This window comes from Delphinus delphis, chromosome 2 (genome assembly GCF_949987515.2).
Source record: "Delphinus delphis chromosome 2, mDelDel1.2, whole genome shotgun sequence".
In the NCBI taxonomy this organism is placed as follows: domain Eukaryota; kingdom Metazoa; phylum Chordata; class Mammalia; order Artiodactyla; family Delphinidae; genus Delphinus; species Delphinus delphis.
The window spans coordinates 15,944,646-15,963,180 of record NC_082684.1 but is presented as its reverse complement, the minus strand read 5'-3'; the positions used below and the strand labels follow the sequence as shown (position 1 = coordinate 15,963,180).

The 18,535-nt window shown below is 42.8% G+C and overlaps 1 protein-coding gene across 4 annotated transcripts in view; it reads right to left on the bottom strand.

Annotated features, from left to right (window-relative positions):
- The window catches only part of KCNK10 (potassium two pore domain channel subfamily K member 10), a 141,215-nt gene that overhangs the window by 74,717 nt on the left and 47,963 nt on the right, over nt 1-18,535 (bottom strand). The window contains exon 2 of one of the 4 annotated variants that reach the window (XM_060004088.1): nt 13,983-14,050. The exons of the other annotated variants lie outside the window; for them this stretch is intronic. Within the exon in view, the coding sequence (XP_059860071.1) occupies nt 13,983-14,050 (68 nt within the window). The remainder of the gene's footprint in view (nt 1-13,982; nt 14,051-18,535) is intronic. 4 annotated transcript variants of the gene reach the window in all.

Here is an 18,535-nt window from a genome sequence, read left to right as displayed (position 1 = left end):
GCCACATATTGGGTGCCCCAACACTGGGGTCCTACATAAGGAAGACGACCCCCTGGAGAGCTGGTGGGACTAACAGGAGGGTTGTGGGAAGCCTGGACTCCACTCAGGAGGAGCGTGCTTGTGCTGGCTTGCTCCTGAAGCAGGGACGAGAGGGCAAATTGAAATCAAGCAGGTGGCTGGCTGGTTTCCCATGACTTCCCCAGTGTATACACCAGCCTGATCCAAGTGAACATTCCAGCCTTGCTTGCCTCCCATCACAGCTCCACACTGGAATAAGCTGCCATGAGCAAGGAGAGACCTTAGTCGTGAGACACTGAGGTAGCTCAAACCTGAAGCAACATCTGAGAAGGGCAGAGGCAGCCGTTGCTTCACTTATACAAGTGGCACATCAGAGGCAGTCCAGATCTCTGATGGTGGCTGGACCCCCACGGACAGTACCCCAGCCCTCACTGAGTGCCTGTGCTAGCTCCTCTTGCTCCAGTACTGTTCTACTCTGGAGTGAGGGTGCCAGTGCTGGGAGGGGGAGAGCACATACAGGAAGGGAACTGAGCTGGTTTGGAAGCCCAACTCTCACGGCTTCTGCTCTAGCAACTTGGAACCTGACCCTGCTCCCCCACAGGGTGATGATGGACACTTAGCACAGAAGCTTCAGCTTACACCTGCTCCAGCCCTAGTCTCTCCATCTCCATCGCCACCTCCTACCAAGATAATAGCTGTCAGCACAACCTGAGGAAAGATATGGCTTGTGTTCACATCAAATCCAGCTCTCCCACCAAAGCCACTGGCAGACTCAGACTGTAAAGGAATGCTCCAACATAAGGAGCAATGGGTAACTTTTACCTAATTTCATAGAGACAGAGAAAGATAAGGAAAATGAGAAGACAGAGGAATTTTCTCAATTGAAAAAGCAAGAGAAAAACCCCTGAAAAAATAATTAATGAAATCAAAATAAACAAGTTACCAAATGAAGAATTCAAAGCATTAGTAATAAGAATACTAACTGAATTAGGTAAAAGAATAGATGAGAATTTTAACAAGGAACTAAAAAATGTAAAATAAAGAACCAGTCAGAACCAAAGAATACGATAACTGAAATGAAAAACACACTAAAAGGAATTAACAGCAGATGAGGTGACACAGAAGAACATAGAAGGGATCTGGAAGATAGAATAACAGAAATCACCCAATCAGAACAGCAAAAAGAAAAATAAATTTAAAAATTAGAACAGTTTAAGAGATCTCTAGGATAACATCAAGTGTACCAACATTCACATCATAGGGGGTCCAGAAGGAGAGAGAAGGGGGTTGAAGATATATTTTATGAAATTATGACTGAAATCTTCCCAAATCTGAAGAAGGAAACAGATATCCAACTCCAGGAAGAACAGAGAGTCTCAAACAAGATGAACCCAAACAGACCCACACCAAAAGGTAGAGAGAATTCTAAAGGCAGCAAGAGAAAAACAAAGAGTCATATACAAGGTATCCCCCAGATGGCTATCAGCTGATTTTTCTGCAGAAACTTTGCAAAAGCCAGAAGGGGTATCATGATATATTTAAAGTGCTGAAAGGGAAAAACCTGCAACCTAGAACACTCTATCCAGTAAGATTATCAATTAGAATTGAAGAAGAGATAAAGAACTTCCCAGATAAGCAAAAACTAAAAGAGTTCATCAATACTAAACCAGCCCTAAAAGAAATGTTAAAGGGTCTTCTCTAAGTGGAAAACAAAAGGCTACAAGAAGAAGTATCTATAGGAAAGGAAAAATCCCACTAGTAAAGGAAAATATACAGTAAAGGCTGAGGATAAACTGCTTAAATAAGCTAGTACAAAGTTTAAAGGCAAAAAAGTTGTAAAATCAAGTATAACTACAATAATCAGTAAAGGGATAAACATGAAGATGAAAAATATTACATCAAAAATAAAATATGTGGGAGAAGTAAAAAATGTAGATCTTTTAGAATGTGTTTGAACTTGACAAACTACCTGTTTAAAACAAATAGATGGGCTTCCCTGGTGGCACAGTGGTTGAGAGCCCGCCTGCCGATGCAGGGGACATGGGTTCGTGCCCCGGTCCGGGAAGATCCCACATGCTGTGGAGCGGCTGGGCCTGTGAGCCATGGCCGCTGAGCCTGCGTGTCTGGAGCCTGTACTCCACAACGGGAGAGGCCACAACAGTGAGAGACCCGCATACCGCAAAAAAACAAACAAACAAACAAAAACAAATAGATACAGGTCAACACATATGAACCCCATGATAACCACAAGTGAAAACCTACAACAGATACACAAAAACAAGAGAGAAAGGAACAAGCATACCACTAAAGAAAATCATCAAATAAGTGAAGGAACTAAAAGAAGAAGAAAAGAACAAGGAAGAACTATAAATACAACCAGAAAACAAATAACAAAATGACAATAAGTACACACCTATCAATAATTACTTTAAATGTCAATGGACTAACTGTTCCAATCAAGACATAGGGTGGCTGATTGGATAAGAAAACAAGACTTACCTATATGCTGCTTACAAAGAGACTCACTTCAGAACTAAATACACACACAGACTGAAAGTGAGGGCATGGAAAAAGATATTTCATGCTAATGGCAATGACAAGAAAGCAGAGGTAGCAATACTCACATCAGACAAAATAGACTTTAAAAGTCTGTAACAAAAGACAGAGAAGGGCATTATATATTGATAAAAGGATCAATACAAGAAGAGGATATAACATTCATTAACATATATGCACCCAATACAAGAGTACCTAAATATATAAAGCAAATATTAACAGACATAAAGAGAGAAACTGACAACAATACAATAACATAGGGGACTTTAACACCTCACTTACATCTATATACAGATCATCTAGATAGGAAATCAACAAGGCAACAGTGGTCTTAAATGACACAATACCAGTTGGGCTTAATAGATATATATATATACAGGATATTCCATCCAAAAACAGCAGAATACATGTTCTTTTAAAGTGCACACAGAATGTTCTCCAGGATAGGTCACATGCCAGGCCACAAAACAAGTCTCAACAAATTTAAGAGGATAGAAATTATATCAAGCATTTTTTCCAACCACAGAAGTATGAAACTAGAAATCAGCTACAGAAAGAAAAATGGGGAAAGCACAAATCCACAGAGACTAAACAACATGCTACTAAAAAACTAATGAGTCAACAAAGAAATCAAAAAGGAAATCAGAAAAAAACTCTGAATAAATGAAAATGAGAACACAACTTTCCAAAATCTATGGGATGCAGCAAAAGCAGTTCTAAGAGGGAAGTTTATAGCAATACAGGCCTCAAGAAACAAGAAAAATCTCAAATAAACAACCTAACCTTCCATCTAAAGAAATTAGGGGGCTTCCCTGGTGGCGCAGTGGTTGAGAGTCCGCCTGCCAATGCAGGGGACGCGGGTTTGTGCCCCGGTCTGGGAAGATCCCACATGTCGCGGAGCGGCTGGGCCCGTGGGCCATGGCTGCTGAGCCTGCGTGTCCGGAGCCTGTGCTCCGCAACAGGAGAGGCCACAGCAGTGAGAGGCCCGTGTACCGCAAAAAAAAAAAAAAAAAAAAAGAAATTATTAGAAAAAGCAGAACAAACAAAGCCCAAAGTCAGCAGAAAGAAGGAAATAATAAAGATCAGAGAGGAAATAAATAAAATAGATACCAAAAAGTAATAGAAAAATCAATGAAACCAAGAGTTGGTTTTTTGAAAAAGTAAACAAAATTGATAAACCTTTAGCTAGGCTCATTAAGAAGAAAAGAGAGAAGACCCAAATAAACAAAGTAAGAAATGAAAGAGGAGAAATAACAACTGATACCACAGCGATACAATAAATCATAAAAGAATACTATAAACAGTCATATGCCAACAAATTGGACAACCTAGAGGAAATGGACACATTTCTAGAAATGTACAGCCTGCCAAGACTGAGTCAGGAAAAAAAGACAACATGAACAGATGTAAGATTGAAATTGTAATAAAAAAAATCTCTCAGCAAACCAAAGTCCAGGATGGGATGGCTTCACAGAGGAATTCTACCGAACATATAAATAAGAGCTAACACCTTTCCTTCTTGAAATATTCCCCTCTAAAATTGTAGAGGATGGAACACTCCCAAATTCATTTTATGAGATCACCATTACCCTGATACCAGATAAAGATACAAAAAAAAAGAAGATTACAGGCCAATATCTCTGATGAATATAGACACAAAAATCCTCAACAAAATATTAGCAAATCAAATCCAACAATACATAAAAAGGATCATACACCATGATCAAGTTGGTTTTATTCCAGGGTCACAGGATGGTTCAACATTTGAAAATCAATCAATGTGATACACCACATTAACAAAAGGAAAGATAAAAATCACATGATAATCTCAATAGAAGCAGAAAAAGCATTTGACAAAATTCAACATCCATCCATGATAAAAACTCTTATTAAAGTGTGTAGAGAGGGAACATATCTCAACATAATAAAGGCCATTTATGACAAACTCACCAACATAATACTCAACAGTGAAAAGCTGAAAGCTTTCCCACTAAATTCAGGAAGAAGACAAAGATGCCCACTCTCTCCACTTATATTTAACATAGTATTGGAAGTCCTAGTCACAGAATTCAGACAAGAAAAAGAAACAAAATGTATTCAGATTGGAAGGGAAGAGGTAAAACTATCACTATTTGCAGATGACGTGATACTCTATATAGAGGAACCTAAAGTCTCCACACAAAAACTATTAAAACTGATAAATGAATTCAGCAAGGTTGCAAGATACAAGATTAATAAACAGAAATATGTTGTGTTTCTATACACTAATAATGAAATATCAGAAAGAGAAAGGTTTTTTTAAATCCCATTTAAAAATCACATAAAAATACCTAAGAATAAACTTAACCGAGGAGGTGAAAGACCTATACTATGAAAACTATAAAACGCTGATGAAGGAAATTGAAGGTGATTCAAAGAAATGGAAAGATATCCCGTGCTCTTGGATTGGAAGAAATAATATTGTTAAAATGTCCATCTACAGATTTAATGCAATCCCTATCAAAATACCAGGGACATTTTTCACAGAACTAGAGTAATCCTAAATTTTATATGGAACCACAAAAGACCCCAAATTGCCAAAGCAATCTTGAAAAAAAAGAACAAAGCTAGCAGTATCATGCTCCCTGACTTTAGACTATACTACAAAGCTACAATAATCAAAACAGCATGGTACTGGGACAAAAACAGACACATGGATCATTGGAACAGAATAGAGAGCCCAGAAGTAAATCCATACACTTATGGTCAATTAATCTATGACAAGGGAGGCAAGAATATACACTGGAATAAAGACAGTCTCTTCAATAAATGGTGCTGGGAAAACTGGACATCTTCATGTAAAAGAATGAGATTAGAACATTTCCTCACACTGTATACAAAAATAAACTCAAAATGGATTAAAGTCCTAAATGTAAGACCTGAAACCGTAAAACTCTTAGAAGAGAACATAGGCAGAACCCTCTTTGACTTAAACTATAGCAATATTTTTTTGGATCTGTCTCCTAAGGTAAAATAAATAAAAGCAAAAGCAAACAAATGGGACCTAATTAAACATAAAAGGTTTTGCACAGCAAAGGAAACCATTGACAAAACAAAAAGACAACCTACTGAATGGGAGAAAAGATTTGCAAATGACATGATCGATAAGGGGTTAATATCCAAAATAGATAAACAGCTCACACAACTCAATATCAAAAAACCAAAAAACTCAATTAAAGATGGGCAGAAGACCTGAACAGACATTTTTCCAATGAAGATATACAGATGGCCAACAGGTACATTAAAAAATCCTCAACATCACTAATTATCAGAGAAATACACATCAAAACCACAATGAGATATCATCTCACACCTGTCAAAATGGCAAAATGGCAAAATCAACAAAAAGTCTACAAATAACAAATGTTGGCAAGGATGTGGAGAAAAGGGAACACTAATACACTGTTGGGATTGTAAATAGGTATAGCCACGATGAAAAACAGTATAGAAGTTCCTCAAAAAACCAAAAATAGAATTACCATATGATCCAGCAATTCCATTGTTGGGTATATATCTGAAGAAAATGAAAACACTATTTCGAAAAGATACATGCACCCCAATGTTCATAGCAGCATTATTTACAACAGCCAGGATATGGAAGTGTCCGTCAACAGATGAATGGATAAAGAAGATGTGGTGTATATACACAATGGAATATTACTCAGCCATAAAAAAGAATGAAATTTGCAACAACACGGATGGATTTGGAGGATATTTTGCTTAGTGAAATAAGTCAGACAGAGAAGGACAAATACCCTATATCACTTATATGTGGAATGTAAAAAATAAAACAAACTAGTAAATACAACAAAAGAGAAACAGACTCACAGATATAAAAAACAAACTAGTGGGCACTTCCCTGGTGGCGCAGTGGCTAGGAATCCGCTTGCCAGTGCAGTGGACACGGGTTCCAGCCTTGGTCCGGGAAGATCCCACGTGCCACGGAGCAACTAAGCCCATGCACCACAACTACTAAGCCTGCGCTCTGGAGCCCATGAACCACAACTACCAAGCCCACGTGCTGCAACTACTGAAGCCCGTGCACCTAGAGCCCATGCTCCGCAACAAGAGATGCCACTACAATGAGCCCGCACACCGCAACGAAGAGTAGCCCCAGCTCACCACAACTAGAGAAAGCCCGCATGCAGCAACAGAGATCCAACACAACCAAAAATAAATAAATTTTAAAGAAAACAAACTAGTGGTAACCAGTGGGGCAAGGGAAGAGAGAAGGGACAAGATAGGGGTACAGGATTAGAGGCACAAACTACTATGTGTAAAATAAATAAGCTACAAGGATATATTGTATAGCACAGGTGATATAGCTAGTATTTTATAATAACTATACATGGAGTATAACCTTTAAAAATTGCAAATCACTATGTTGTACACCTAAAACTTATACAATACTGTAAATCAACTAAACATCAAGAAAAAAATTTTCATTGGCTTAACATAATAAATAAATAAATAAGCAACAAGGATGTATTGAACAGCCCAGGGAAATACAGCCATTTTTTGTACTAACTTTAAATGTAGTATAACCTATAAAAATACTGAATCACTGTTTTACACCTGAAGCTAATATAATATTGTAAATGTACTATACTTCAATTGAAAACAATCAATCAGTGTAAAGAAAGTTTGGGTTTCTGACAACTACTAAAGGTAAGCAAAAAGAAAGGTGGTGATAATGAGGGAAGGAATCAAAGACTGATGTTATATTCCAGTTAACTTGGTTTCCTGAAAAAAATAGAATAATAAAATAGACCCTAAGTGTATTTCTCAATAGACAATGCAATGAGTTACATGTAATCACTCCTGATCTATTAATGATAGAATTTTTCTTCTATTTTCCTCGAATAATAAGTTATTGGAAAAGAAACTTCCCCTGGTTTGAACACATCGGATTCTCAAAGGTCCCTGCTCTCTGTAAGGGCAATTTCATTACCTTGGATATAAATATGTTAATTTGGGAACTCTTCGGAACGGCAGGAAGTTCAGCGCAGTGTCACACACAGAATGGTATCACACATTTCAGAAATCAGCCTGGTGCGCAACGAATGGCCATTTTCCTTCGCTTTTGTTCTCCTTTTATAATACTAATGCTTATTATGGCCTCTGTCAAGGTGCAGCTTGGCTGTTGTGTAAATAATGTATATTAGGAGGTGACAAACCTAATTATCTAAGTGAGGCAAACAGTCCCACTCAGTGAGAGTTAAACTGCTCTATCTCTGCCTTGGGGAACTCAGGGTAAATAAAAGTGTAGGAATGTCACTCGTCCTCACTCAAACACCAATGACCCTGACAACACCTGGAAGAATCTAGTTTGTAAAGTCTGCCTTTCCTCGTAGAACCTCAAAATCAGATTTTCTCTTTGGGAACCAAAGTTGAATATCAGCTTTTTATTGTACATTATTCTATCAAATAAGTCCGTAAATGTTACATTTCCTTCTGACCTACATGAACACAGAACTCTCTGGAATCTCTGACTCAAGAATTAGAATTAGCACCCTGGGCATTATGTTCTTGCTAATATTCCCTAAAGGCATTACATTCAGGTTCCAACTTGCCCTTGTTGATACAGAGAAGTCTAGCCTTGCCCAGGCCTGCTTTCTTTCAACTTTGTCCTCATTTCCCATTCTTTCGCCCTCCTCGCTGTATCTTAATCCCTTGCACGTCTCACCATCACCATGGCCACCATCACATCCTGCCTGGTCTTATCCAACAGCCTCATAAGTGACCTCCTTGCTTCCACTTTCACCCACCTTCTGACCCGTAAGTCTGGGGGTTAAATACCACTTCTAGAAGCACCTCCTCCCCTTCCCCCTGCACCCTCTGTGGTTGGCAGAATAACAGCCCCCAAAGATGCCCGTATCCTCATCCCTGGGACCTATGAATATGTTACCTTACATGGCAAAAGGAACTTTGCAGATCTGATTAAGTTAAGGACCTTGAGTTGGGGAGATGATCCTGGATTATCTGGGTGGACTCAGTGTCATCACAAATGTCCTTATAAGAGGAATACAGGAGGGTCAGAGAAAGAAACAGATTTAAAGACAGAAGTAGAGGTCCAAGTGATGTGGCCATAAGACAAGGAATGTAGTCAGTCCCTAGAAGCTGGAAAAGACAAGGAACAGATTCTCCCCTAGAGCCTCCAGCCCTGCCTAGACCTTAATTTCAGCCCAGTAAGACAGATTTTTAACTTCTGACTTCCAGAACCATAAGATAATAAATTTGTGTTGTTTTAAGCCACTAAGTTTGTGGCAATTTGTTACAACAGACACAGGAAACTAATACACCCCCCCCACTAAATTAGGTCTCCCTTGGCCCCCACTCTCTGCACTATGATGTTGACAGAACCTGTTTGCTCATCATTCGACTTAGAGCTCCAGGAGGACAGGCACCGTGTCGACCCCCCTCATCTCTTGTACCCCAGTAACCTGCCCAGTGCCTGACACATAGTGGGAAGCCAATCATTGATGGCTGATGAAAAGAACCTTCTAATGAAAAAGGAAAGGCAGGAAGAAATGTTGGCACCTCCAAACCACACCTACAGTGGTGGATGGCGGGGTCATATGGAAAACAGCTTGACATTCCAGCAACACTGGACAGGTCCTCTAACACAGCAGTGCTCTGTTCACACCTCCACTCCTTCACGTGTGTTCCCTCTGCCAGGAGTCCCCTCCCCACCCCCATCTGCCTGGGGAACTCCCGCCCTCCTGAGTCTCAGCTCCAAGCTGCCTCCTCTGTGAAGCCATCCTGGCCTCTCCAGGCAGACTCGACGTGACCGTCTCCCCACAAGACTATGAACTCCTTGGAGTCAGAAGGCTTGACTTTTCATCATTGGATCCCCATTTCTTGGCACAGTGCCTGGCCAAGAGCAAATATTTGTTTTCTGTTGTTGGTGATGATGACGATGACTCCTTCGGACTATAAACAGAAGCCCCATCAGAATCACCACCACCCTCAAGAACAAGCATTTATTTAGCACCAAATGGGGCTGTGCTGTGGTGGGGATATGGCACGGTCCCTCCCAGCTTCACAGGGTTGACAGTCTACTTAGTGAACATGCTCCACAGCGTCAGGTAAAAAACATTAGGATGAAGCCTCTCTGGGTGACAAATGATGGCCCTGAGCATGGAGATCAGTTTCCTTCACTGACTTTATTTGCATCATGGATGATTCCAGGGCTTCTAGCACCCCTGAGGCTGGGCAGAATTGGGCTTGAGAAAGGTCTTTGCGGGCCAGCTCCTGGTGCCAGTTTGCTAAGAGACTGAGCTTAGGAGCAGAGTTTGAACAGAATCCACCAATCCCTGAGTTCCAAAACACCAGAAACAAAAACCAGAGAGTTCCGATCCCAAACCCACCAGTGTCTGGGTGATCTTGAAACCGCCACTTAGTTTCTGTTTCCTTATATGACAAATGTGAATAACAATGACCACTTTTTTCTTTTTTTTTTTTTTTACCCCCTCATGGTTCTTGGGAAATGCAAGCCGCCCTGACTTACTGATTGGAGTATATTTGTACGTATCACGAGTATTGGCAGGGACCTCAGAATGTTACAAAACCTTTTGTGCATTCGATGAAAAATGGAGTAGGTTGCTTTAGCAAAGATGACTGCACATTTCGATGGCTAGAAAAGGATTTGGTTTGTGTCTTTTCCTTAACTTGGATAAGTTTACAAAGGATGCTTTTTTTAAAAAATTTTTTAAACATCTTTATTGGAGAATAATTGCTTTATAACAGTGTGTTAGTCTCTCCTTTATAACAAAGTGAATCAGTTATACATATACATATATCCCCATATCTCCTCCCTCTTGCATCTCCCTCCCACCCTCCCTATCCCACCCCTCTAGGTGGTCACAAAGCCCCGAGCTGATCTCCCTGTGCTATGTGGCTGCTTCCCACTAGCTATCTATTTTACATTTGGTAGTGTACATATGTCCATGCCACTCTCTCACTTCGTCCCAGCTTACCCTTCCCCCTCCCTGCATCCTCAAGTCCATTCTCTATGTCTGCGTCTTTATTCCTGTCCTGGCCCTAGGTTCTTCAGAACCTTTTTTTTTTGTAGATTCCATATATATGTGTTAGCATACAGTATTTGTTTTTCTCTTTCTGACTTACTTCACTCTGTATGACAGTCTCTGGTCCATCCACCTCACTACAAATAACTCAATTTCATTTCTTTCTTATGGCTGAGTAATATTCCATTGTATATCTGTGCCACATCTTCTTTATCCATTCACCTGTCGATGGACACTTAGGTCGCTTCCATGTCCTGGCTATTGTAAATAGAGCTGCAGTGAACATTCTGGTACATGACTCTTTTTGAGTTATGGTTTTCTCAGGGTATATGCCCAGTAGTGGGATTGCTGGGTCATATGGTAGTTCTATTTTTAGTTTTCTAAGGAACCTCCATACTGTTCTCCATAGTGGCTGTAGCAATTTACATTCCCACCCACAGTGCAAGAGGGTTCCCTTTTCTCCACACCGTCTCCAGCATTTATTGTTTGTAGATTATTTGACGATGGCCATTGTGACCGGTGTGAGGTGATACCTCATTGCAGTTTTGATTTGCATTTCTCTAACGATTAGTGATGTTGAGCATCCTTTCATGTGTTTGCTGGCCATCTGGAGAAATGTTTATTTAGGTCTTCCGCCCATTTTTGGATTGGGTTGTTTGTTTTTTTGATATTGAGCTGCATGAGCTGCTTACAAATTTTGGAGATTAATCCTTTGTCAGTTCCTTCATTTGCAAATATTTTCTCCCATTCTGAGGGCTGTCTTTTCGTCTTCTTTCTGGTTTCCTTTGCTGTGCAAAAGCTTTCAAGTTTCATTAGGTCCCGTTTGTTTATTTTTTTATTTTATTTCCATTTCTCTAGGAGGTGGGTCAAAAAGGATCTTGCTGTGATTTATGTCATAGAGTGTTCTGCCTATGTTTTCCTCTAAGAGTTTTATAGTGTCTGGCCTTACATTTAGGTCTTTAATCCATTTTGCGTTCATTTTTGTGTATGGTGTTAGGAAGTGTTCTAATTTCATTCTTTTACATGTAGCTGTCCAGTTTCCCCAGCACCACTTATTGAAGAGGCTGTCTTTTCTCCATTGTATATTCTTGCCTCCTTTATCAAAGATAAGGTGACCATATGTGCGTGGGTTTATCTCTGGGCTTTCCATTCTGTTCCACTGATCTATATTTCTATTTTACAAAGGATGTTTTATTTAATCTATTTCTTCTGCTCAGAAACCACAGTTGCTCTCACTCTAATACTAAGTTGCCTTGTGACCTGGGATCTGCCACTGGAGTTCTCTGTGCCTGGAGCCACCAAAGAAGCAAAATCGGCCAGATGATAGTGACAGTGGTGGTGCAGATAATAGGAGTTCCTGCCACTTATTGCACACTCACTTTGTGCCTGTGACTCTGAAAAACACTTGTTTACATTGTCGCATTTGGTCCTCACCATGAGGTATTATCTCCCCTGTGTGAGTCCAGGTCCTCCCAGAAGCAGATGCCAAGAGGGGATTGAATGTGCAGGGCAGAAATGGAGACACAGATGTAGAGAACAAACGTATGGACACCAAGGGGGGGAAGTGGTGGGGGGAGGGGGGGAGGGGAAGGGTAGTGGTGGGATGAATTGGGAGATTGGGATTGACATGTATACACTAATATGTATAAAATGGATAACTAGTAACCTGCTGTATAAAAAAATAAAATTCAAAAATTCAAAGAAATAAAAATAAATGTGTATGGATTTTATTAAGGGAAATGCAGTCAGGTGGTGAGGAGAGCCAGCAGACACACTGTGAGCCTGACTCCACTGATGGAGAGCGGGACGGAAGGGAGGGTGTGGGAGTCCTAGACCACCTGCAGCCCAAGAAGCCTCAGCACAGCCATCAAGCAGTTCTTGAGCCAGAGTCAGCCATCTGAGGAGTCCTGTGTCTCCCGGGAGAGGCCTGCTTTAGGGTCCCTGCTGTCCTCGGCCACGGGCTGGAAGCAGCCCACAGGAAGTGTGACCACAGAGGATGCCAGAGCAGCAGCCGGGCTCTTGCTCGGTTATACTCCCTCCAGCTGGAGGCTTGTGTGGCGCATGCCTGCTCACGGCCGCCACACATGCCCACTTCACAGACAAAGAAACTGAGACCCAGAGAGCTTAAAGGACTAAGCCCAGGTCAGGTGGCCAGAAAGTGGTGGAGCCAGGATTAAAATTAGAATAACCTGACCTCAAAGTCAGTTCTCTGGACCGTCGGAACAGAAAACTAGGAAAAAAAGAAACTCCAGGTGGAAAGAGCCCTTTCATCTAAAATGTGTCAATAATGGATGAGGCATATAAAGTAATGGCCTATTGACAACGCCAACAGAAAAGGATTTGGCGGCAAAAGTGCTGCCAAGACTTGATGAGAAGGAAAATGTTGGAAGACAATAATTTTCATTTTACAATGTTTCCTCCCAAACAGTAGCCCATCCCATTTTTTCTGTAGATGTGGGTGGATATGGGGGCACATGTGGAAATCTTTTTCTTCTTGTTTGAATTTGTTCAATTTTGTACCATTCAGGCTTTCCCAAGCCCCGTACACTTCACTGCATCATCCATTCATACATTCAATCAACAAACACATGAGTTCACCAGGCACCATGCTTGGCCCTGGGGATGTATATATGAATAAGACACATCCCTGCCTTCAGAGGTAGTGGGAGAATTGACAAAGATCTGATGCAAGATCTAGTTTATCTTCACAAAGCCTTCTGTGGCGGGCCGTGGTCATTATCTATCCCCCTTGGACAGGTGAGGAACTGAGGCCAGGGGAGGTGACACTGACTAGCCTATCACAAGTTAGTAAGCAGTGGCATCCTTGGATCCAGCTTCAGACCCCTAACCCCGAGTACCCACACTCTTCCACAGCACCTGGAACAAATGGCATTTGGGATGCTGGGTATCAAACGGGATTCGGGGTATCCTGAGAACGTGAAATGCAGCCACCTCGGAGGTACCACTGTCACATAGCTACATGACTCTGCCTGTCAACCCATGCAAAGTACAGCTGTGACTGCAACACGCTGGTGAGAGGCAGTGAACACTCGCCTCCCCTCACCAACCACCACCAACCCCCCCGGGTCTGGAATCGTTCCAGGGCCACCTGCATAGGCAGCTCAGAGCTTCCATAGAGGCCCAGGTTAAAGCTGAGCCTGGAATCCCCAAAAGCCTTCCCTGGCTGGACCAGAGGGTGGGTGTTGGGAAGAGGGAAGGAGAGACGAGGAAGAGACCATTCCAGCCCCCTCACCCCGCGGTTGTCACAGCAGCTGGTTTCAGCCATGATCTGCCTCTAAGAACAGCCAAGAGAATGTGTGTGCTCCGTCTGATTCCACATACCTTGCAGCCAGACCTTGTTTCTCCTGTTTCCATGTGACAGGTTCACCTTAGACATGATCAAGCTGGTCCTGGTAAGAATGCAATGACCATCACTGTAACAGCCTTTATTTTAAAATCCAATTATTAGAGAAATGCAAACCAAAACTACAATGAGGTACCACCTCACACTGGTCACAATGGCCATCATCAAATAATCTACAAACAATAAATGCTGGAGACGGTGTGGAGAAAAGGGAGCCCTCCTGCACTGTGGGTGGGAATGTAAATTGGTACAGCCACTGTGGAGAAAAGTATGGAGGTTCCTTAAAAAACTAAAATTAGAGTTACCATATGATCCAGCAATCCCACTCCTGGGCATATATCCAGAGGAAACCATAATTTGAAAAGATACATGCACTCCAGTGTTCACAGCAGCACTGTTTACGATAGCCAGGACATGGAAGCACCCTAAATGTCCATCAACAGAGGAATGGATAAAGAAGATGTGGTGCATATATACAATGGAATATTACTCGGCCATAAAAAAGAATGAAATAATGCCATTTGCAGCAACATGGATGGACCTAGAGATTGTCATACTGAGTGAAGTCAGACACAGGAAGACAAATATCATATGATATAGCTTATATGTGGAATCTAAAAAAAGGGTACAGATGAACTAATCTACAAAACAGAAAGAGAGGTACAGATGTAGAAAACAAACTTACGGTTACCAGGGGGTAAAGAGGGGGGATAAATTGGGAGATTGGGATTGACATATACACACTGCTATATATAAAATAGATTACTAATAAGTATCTACTGTATAGCACAGGGAACTCTACTCAATACTCTGTAATGACCTGTATGGGGAAAGAAGCTAAAAAAGGAGTTGATATATGTATATGTATACCTGATTCCCTTTGATGTACAGCAGAAACTAACACAACATTGTAAATCAACTATACTCCAATAAAGATTTTTTTAAAAGAAAAAAAGAATGCAATGACACTCAGTCTAGACATACTAAATAACCAAGCCATGTCCCCAAAATGCCACCATAGACAAGGCTCTCCCTTTAGGTTTTATCATTGCCCTCTCCTTCTAGCCCTCTTTAAAAACTTCAGGCTTTGTTTCCAGATGGAAGAGACCAAGGTATCATGAAATATCTGGGACAGAGAGCCACAACAATGGGAAGCAAGACTGAAAGGGGAGGAAGAAGGAGGTAAGAATGTGCTGCCACCTTGACTCCGCTCTGTCCTCGCCTGCTCTCACCTGAATTGCTGGGACAGCCTCCAGTCCTGCCCCTCTTAAATGCACCCTCCACATCCTCCAGGGGGCCTCTCCAAGGTGTGGATCTGATCACACCCACCTCATCCTCAAGCTCCACTCCAGGCACCACAGAGCTTCAGAAGAACATGCAGGCTCCATGGCTTGCAGCAAGACTCCCTTCCAGGACCTCGTGCCTGGCTGTCTCCCCACAAGCAACGTTTGCCCCAGGCAAGCAACACCCAGGCCCCTGCATGCCGAGCCCAGAGGAGTAGGTCTTGCTTCCCAATTCCTTTCTCCTTCTCACTCTTTATCTGGCCAACTGCTCCTCATACTTCAAAACTCTCTTCATGTGTTACCACCTCCAAGAAGTCCTCCCTGACTGCCCACCCCTCAGTACAACCAGATGCCCTTCCCCTTGAGATTTTCTCTACGTCTCAATGTGGAGCTTAGCACAGTGCCTACAGCTGGAAGGCTCCTAGGTACAATTTGCTCATTCCTGAATTCATTCATCCATCCATCCACAAATCTGCCCTATGCCAGCATTTATGATATCAAGTTTGCACACGTACCCAAAGGAAAGTCTGACTGCTGAGTTCACTGAATCTGGTGCTAGTGGTGGTTGTTGTTTTCTCACAGACAGACATCCTGAGTCAAGGTGTCAAAATTCTCAGAAAGCAAATAGTCCAAGGAGAGCTCGTAATCCACTTCACTGTGCTCCAAACGCTCAGTTCTGAGCTTTCTTGTTCTCTTCACAAAGGGCTAGAAGGTTCTCTTTTACTCATGGGTGCAAAATATTTGGGGGGGGGGGGTAAAAAAAATCCATTGGATGGAATGAATCACCCTTGGTGAATCACCTCTCTGGTAGCAAGCAGGCAGAGTTTCCCTCCAGCCGGCCTTCCTGGGGTTCCTCTGACTAGGACCAAACAGCATCAATTTGGGCTTGAGGACCCAAAGGGCTGAAGCCCTGGCCCATTAGTGCACCCCCAGCCTGAGAAGAAAACAAAGGTTGCTGGATTCATCTGGGGCTCAAATGATCACCGACTTCTTTCTTCTTTCAGGACTAGTAAGTAGATGGTTTCTCCTATCTTCCCCAACTCTCTTGTTGTATTTATAAGCCAATGGCATGGCACAAAGTCAGGGGTCTTCACCAGCAGACAGGGCCTGGAGAATGAGGCTCTTGGCATGGAGGTCTCAACTCAGGCAGTAGCACAAGGGATGGAGAGGAGGGGGTCAGAGACAAGGGGTGTTAAGGAAGTAAAATCCACAGGTCCTAGTGATTGACAGAAAGCGAGAAGTGTGGAGAGGGCAGGATCCAGGATGACACCCAAGCACCTGGTTGGAAGAGTGTGGTGTTCTCCAGGACAGAAAAGGCAGGAGGCCTGGGTTTACAGCTTCTGTGGCACATCCAGGTGGCCATATCCAGTAGACATTAGACTTAAGGGACTGGAACTCAGGGACAAAATCTAGCTGGAAGCCTAGATTTGAGAGTGATGAGACTATAGGTGATATTGAAGCCACAGGACTGGACGAAATGGTCCAGAAGGAGATGCAGAATGAGAAGAGAGTAAAAGATGGTGCTCAAGGGAGGAACATGTAAGAGACAACAGAGAAAGAACTAGAAAGAATGAGAGAGCAAAGGGGGAGCACCAGGGTGTGGCTTCCTAGACGTCAAAGGTGGTCAATCTTTTTTTTTTCCTTTTTGTTTTTAATTAATTAATTATATTTTTGGCTGTGTTGTGTCTTCGTTGCTGCATGCAGGCTTTCTCTAGTTGCGGCGAGCAGGGGCTGCTCTTCGTTGCGGTGCGCGGGCTTCTCATTGCGGTGGCTTTTCTTTGTTGCTGAGCATGGGCTCTAGGCCTGCAGGCTTCAGTAGTTGTGGCACGTGGGCTCAGTAGTTGTGGCTCGCAGGCTCTAGAGCGCAGGCTCAGTAGTTGTGGCACACGGGCTTAGTTGCTCCACAGCATGTGGAATCTTCCCAGACCAGGGCTCGAACCCTTGTCCTCTGCACTGGCAGGCGGATTCTTTTTTTTTTTTTTTTTTTTTTGCGCGGTATGCGGGCCTCTCACTGTTGTGGCCTTTCCCATTGCGGAGCACAGGCTCGGGACGCGCAGGCTCAGCGGCCATGGCTCACAGGCCCAGCCGCTCCGCGGCATGTGGGATCTTCCCAGACCGGGGCACAAACCCGTGTCCCCTGCATCGGCAGGCGGACTCTCAACCACTGCGCCACCATGGAAGTCCCAAAGGTAGTCAGTCTTATTCCACTCCACCCCCAGCATCATTCCCAAGGCCTGGTCTGCTAGAGGTCTCAGGGTGTGTTTGATGAACTGATTACTGTCTCGTAGGACTATCCTACTGCTCATTAATGGCCTTCTCATAGACCATTTTCTACCCCTGGCTTCCAGGAAACTCTCTTCAACAGACCTCTGTTCCAGAATTCCTAGGCATTATAGCTTACTCCTGCTAGCAAGCGAGATGCCTTTATTGCTGCAGTGAAATGAACTCTCACTTACGCACACGAGCACAAAGGGCGAAGAGCCAGAGGTATTGTATGTGCTGAGCTGGTCAGAACAGCTCCATCATTTCCCGCAGGTCTGCTCATCTTTCGGGATCCAGGGCTGCCTACCTTCTGGTTCTGCCAACAGACCCCAGACTCTGCCATGTTGGCGAGATGGACTCATTTGTTGTTTTTGACTCCACGGTCAAGGCTGAAAGGTACACAGCCACGGCTGGGGTTCCTTTGTTCCAAAATGCTTCGTGAATAATATATTTTGTCTCCTGCTCTAAGTTTTTCCTCCACAATTTAAATTAGCTAGAGCACTTTTAAAAGGAAAGGTTTTTTTCCCTTCCCTTTGGGATTAAAAATAATATAAACAGCTGCAGTTCCCAAAACACCTCCTTTACCCTGGGGCCAAGCGTTTGAAATCCTATTGTCAGGACCCATTCCTTCGAGCTAGGTTTGCCTTTCCCAGATGTCACATCAAAAGCAGTTAGTTATCTCTCCTGCAGCTCTCTGCAGGGGACCCCTCCCAACCAGGCTGGAGCCAAGCGATCCTTCTAAAATTCCAATCTAGCTGCTTCTTAAACCCCGGCAGTTACAATGCCACAACTCTTTACATGGCCTCAGGGTCCGTGTTACTTGACAGCCCTACCTCGCCCTCCACAGGCATTCCTCCAGCCTCAGTAAAGTCCCTTCTGTATCAGTGGTCACAAACACATAGATCCTGAGTAGTTGTATTCATTTAACCAATTATTTATACAGATCCACAGCAGAAAGGAAAACCAAAAAAATAGTGTTAATCCAT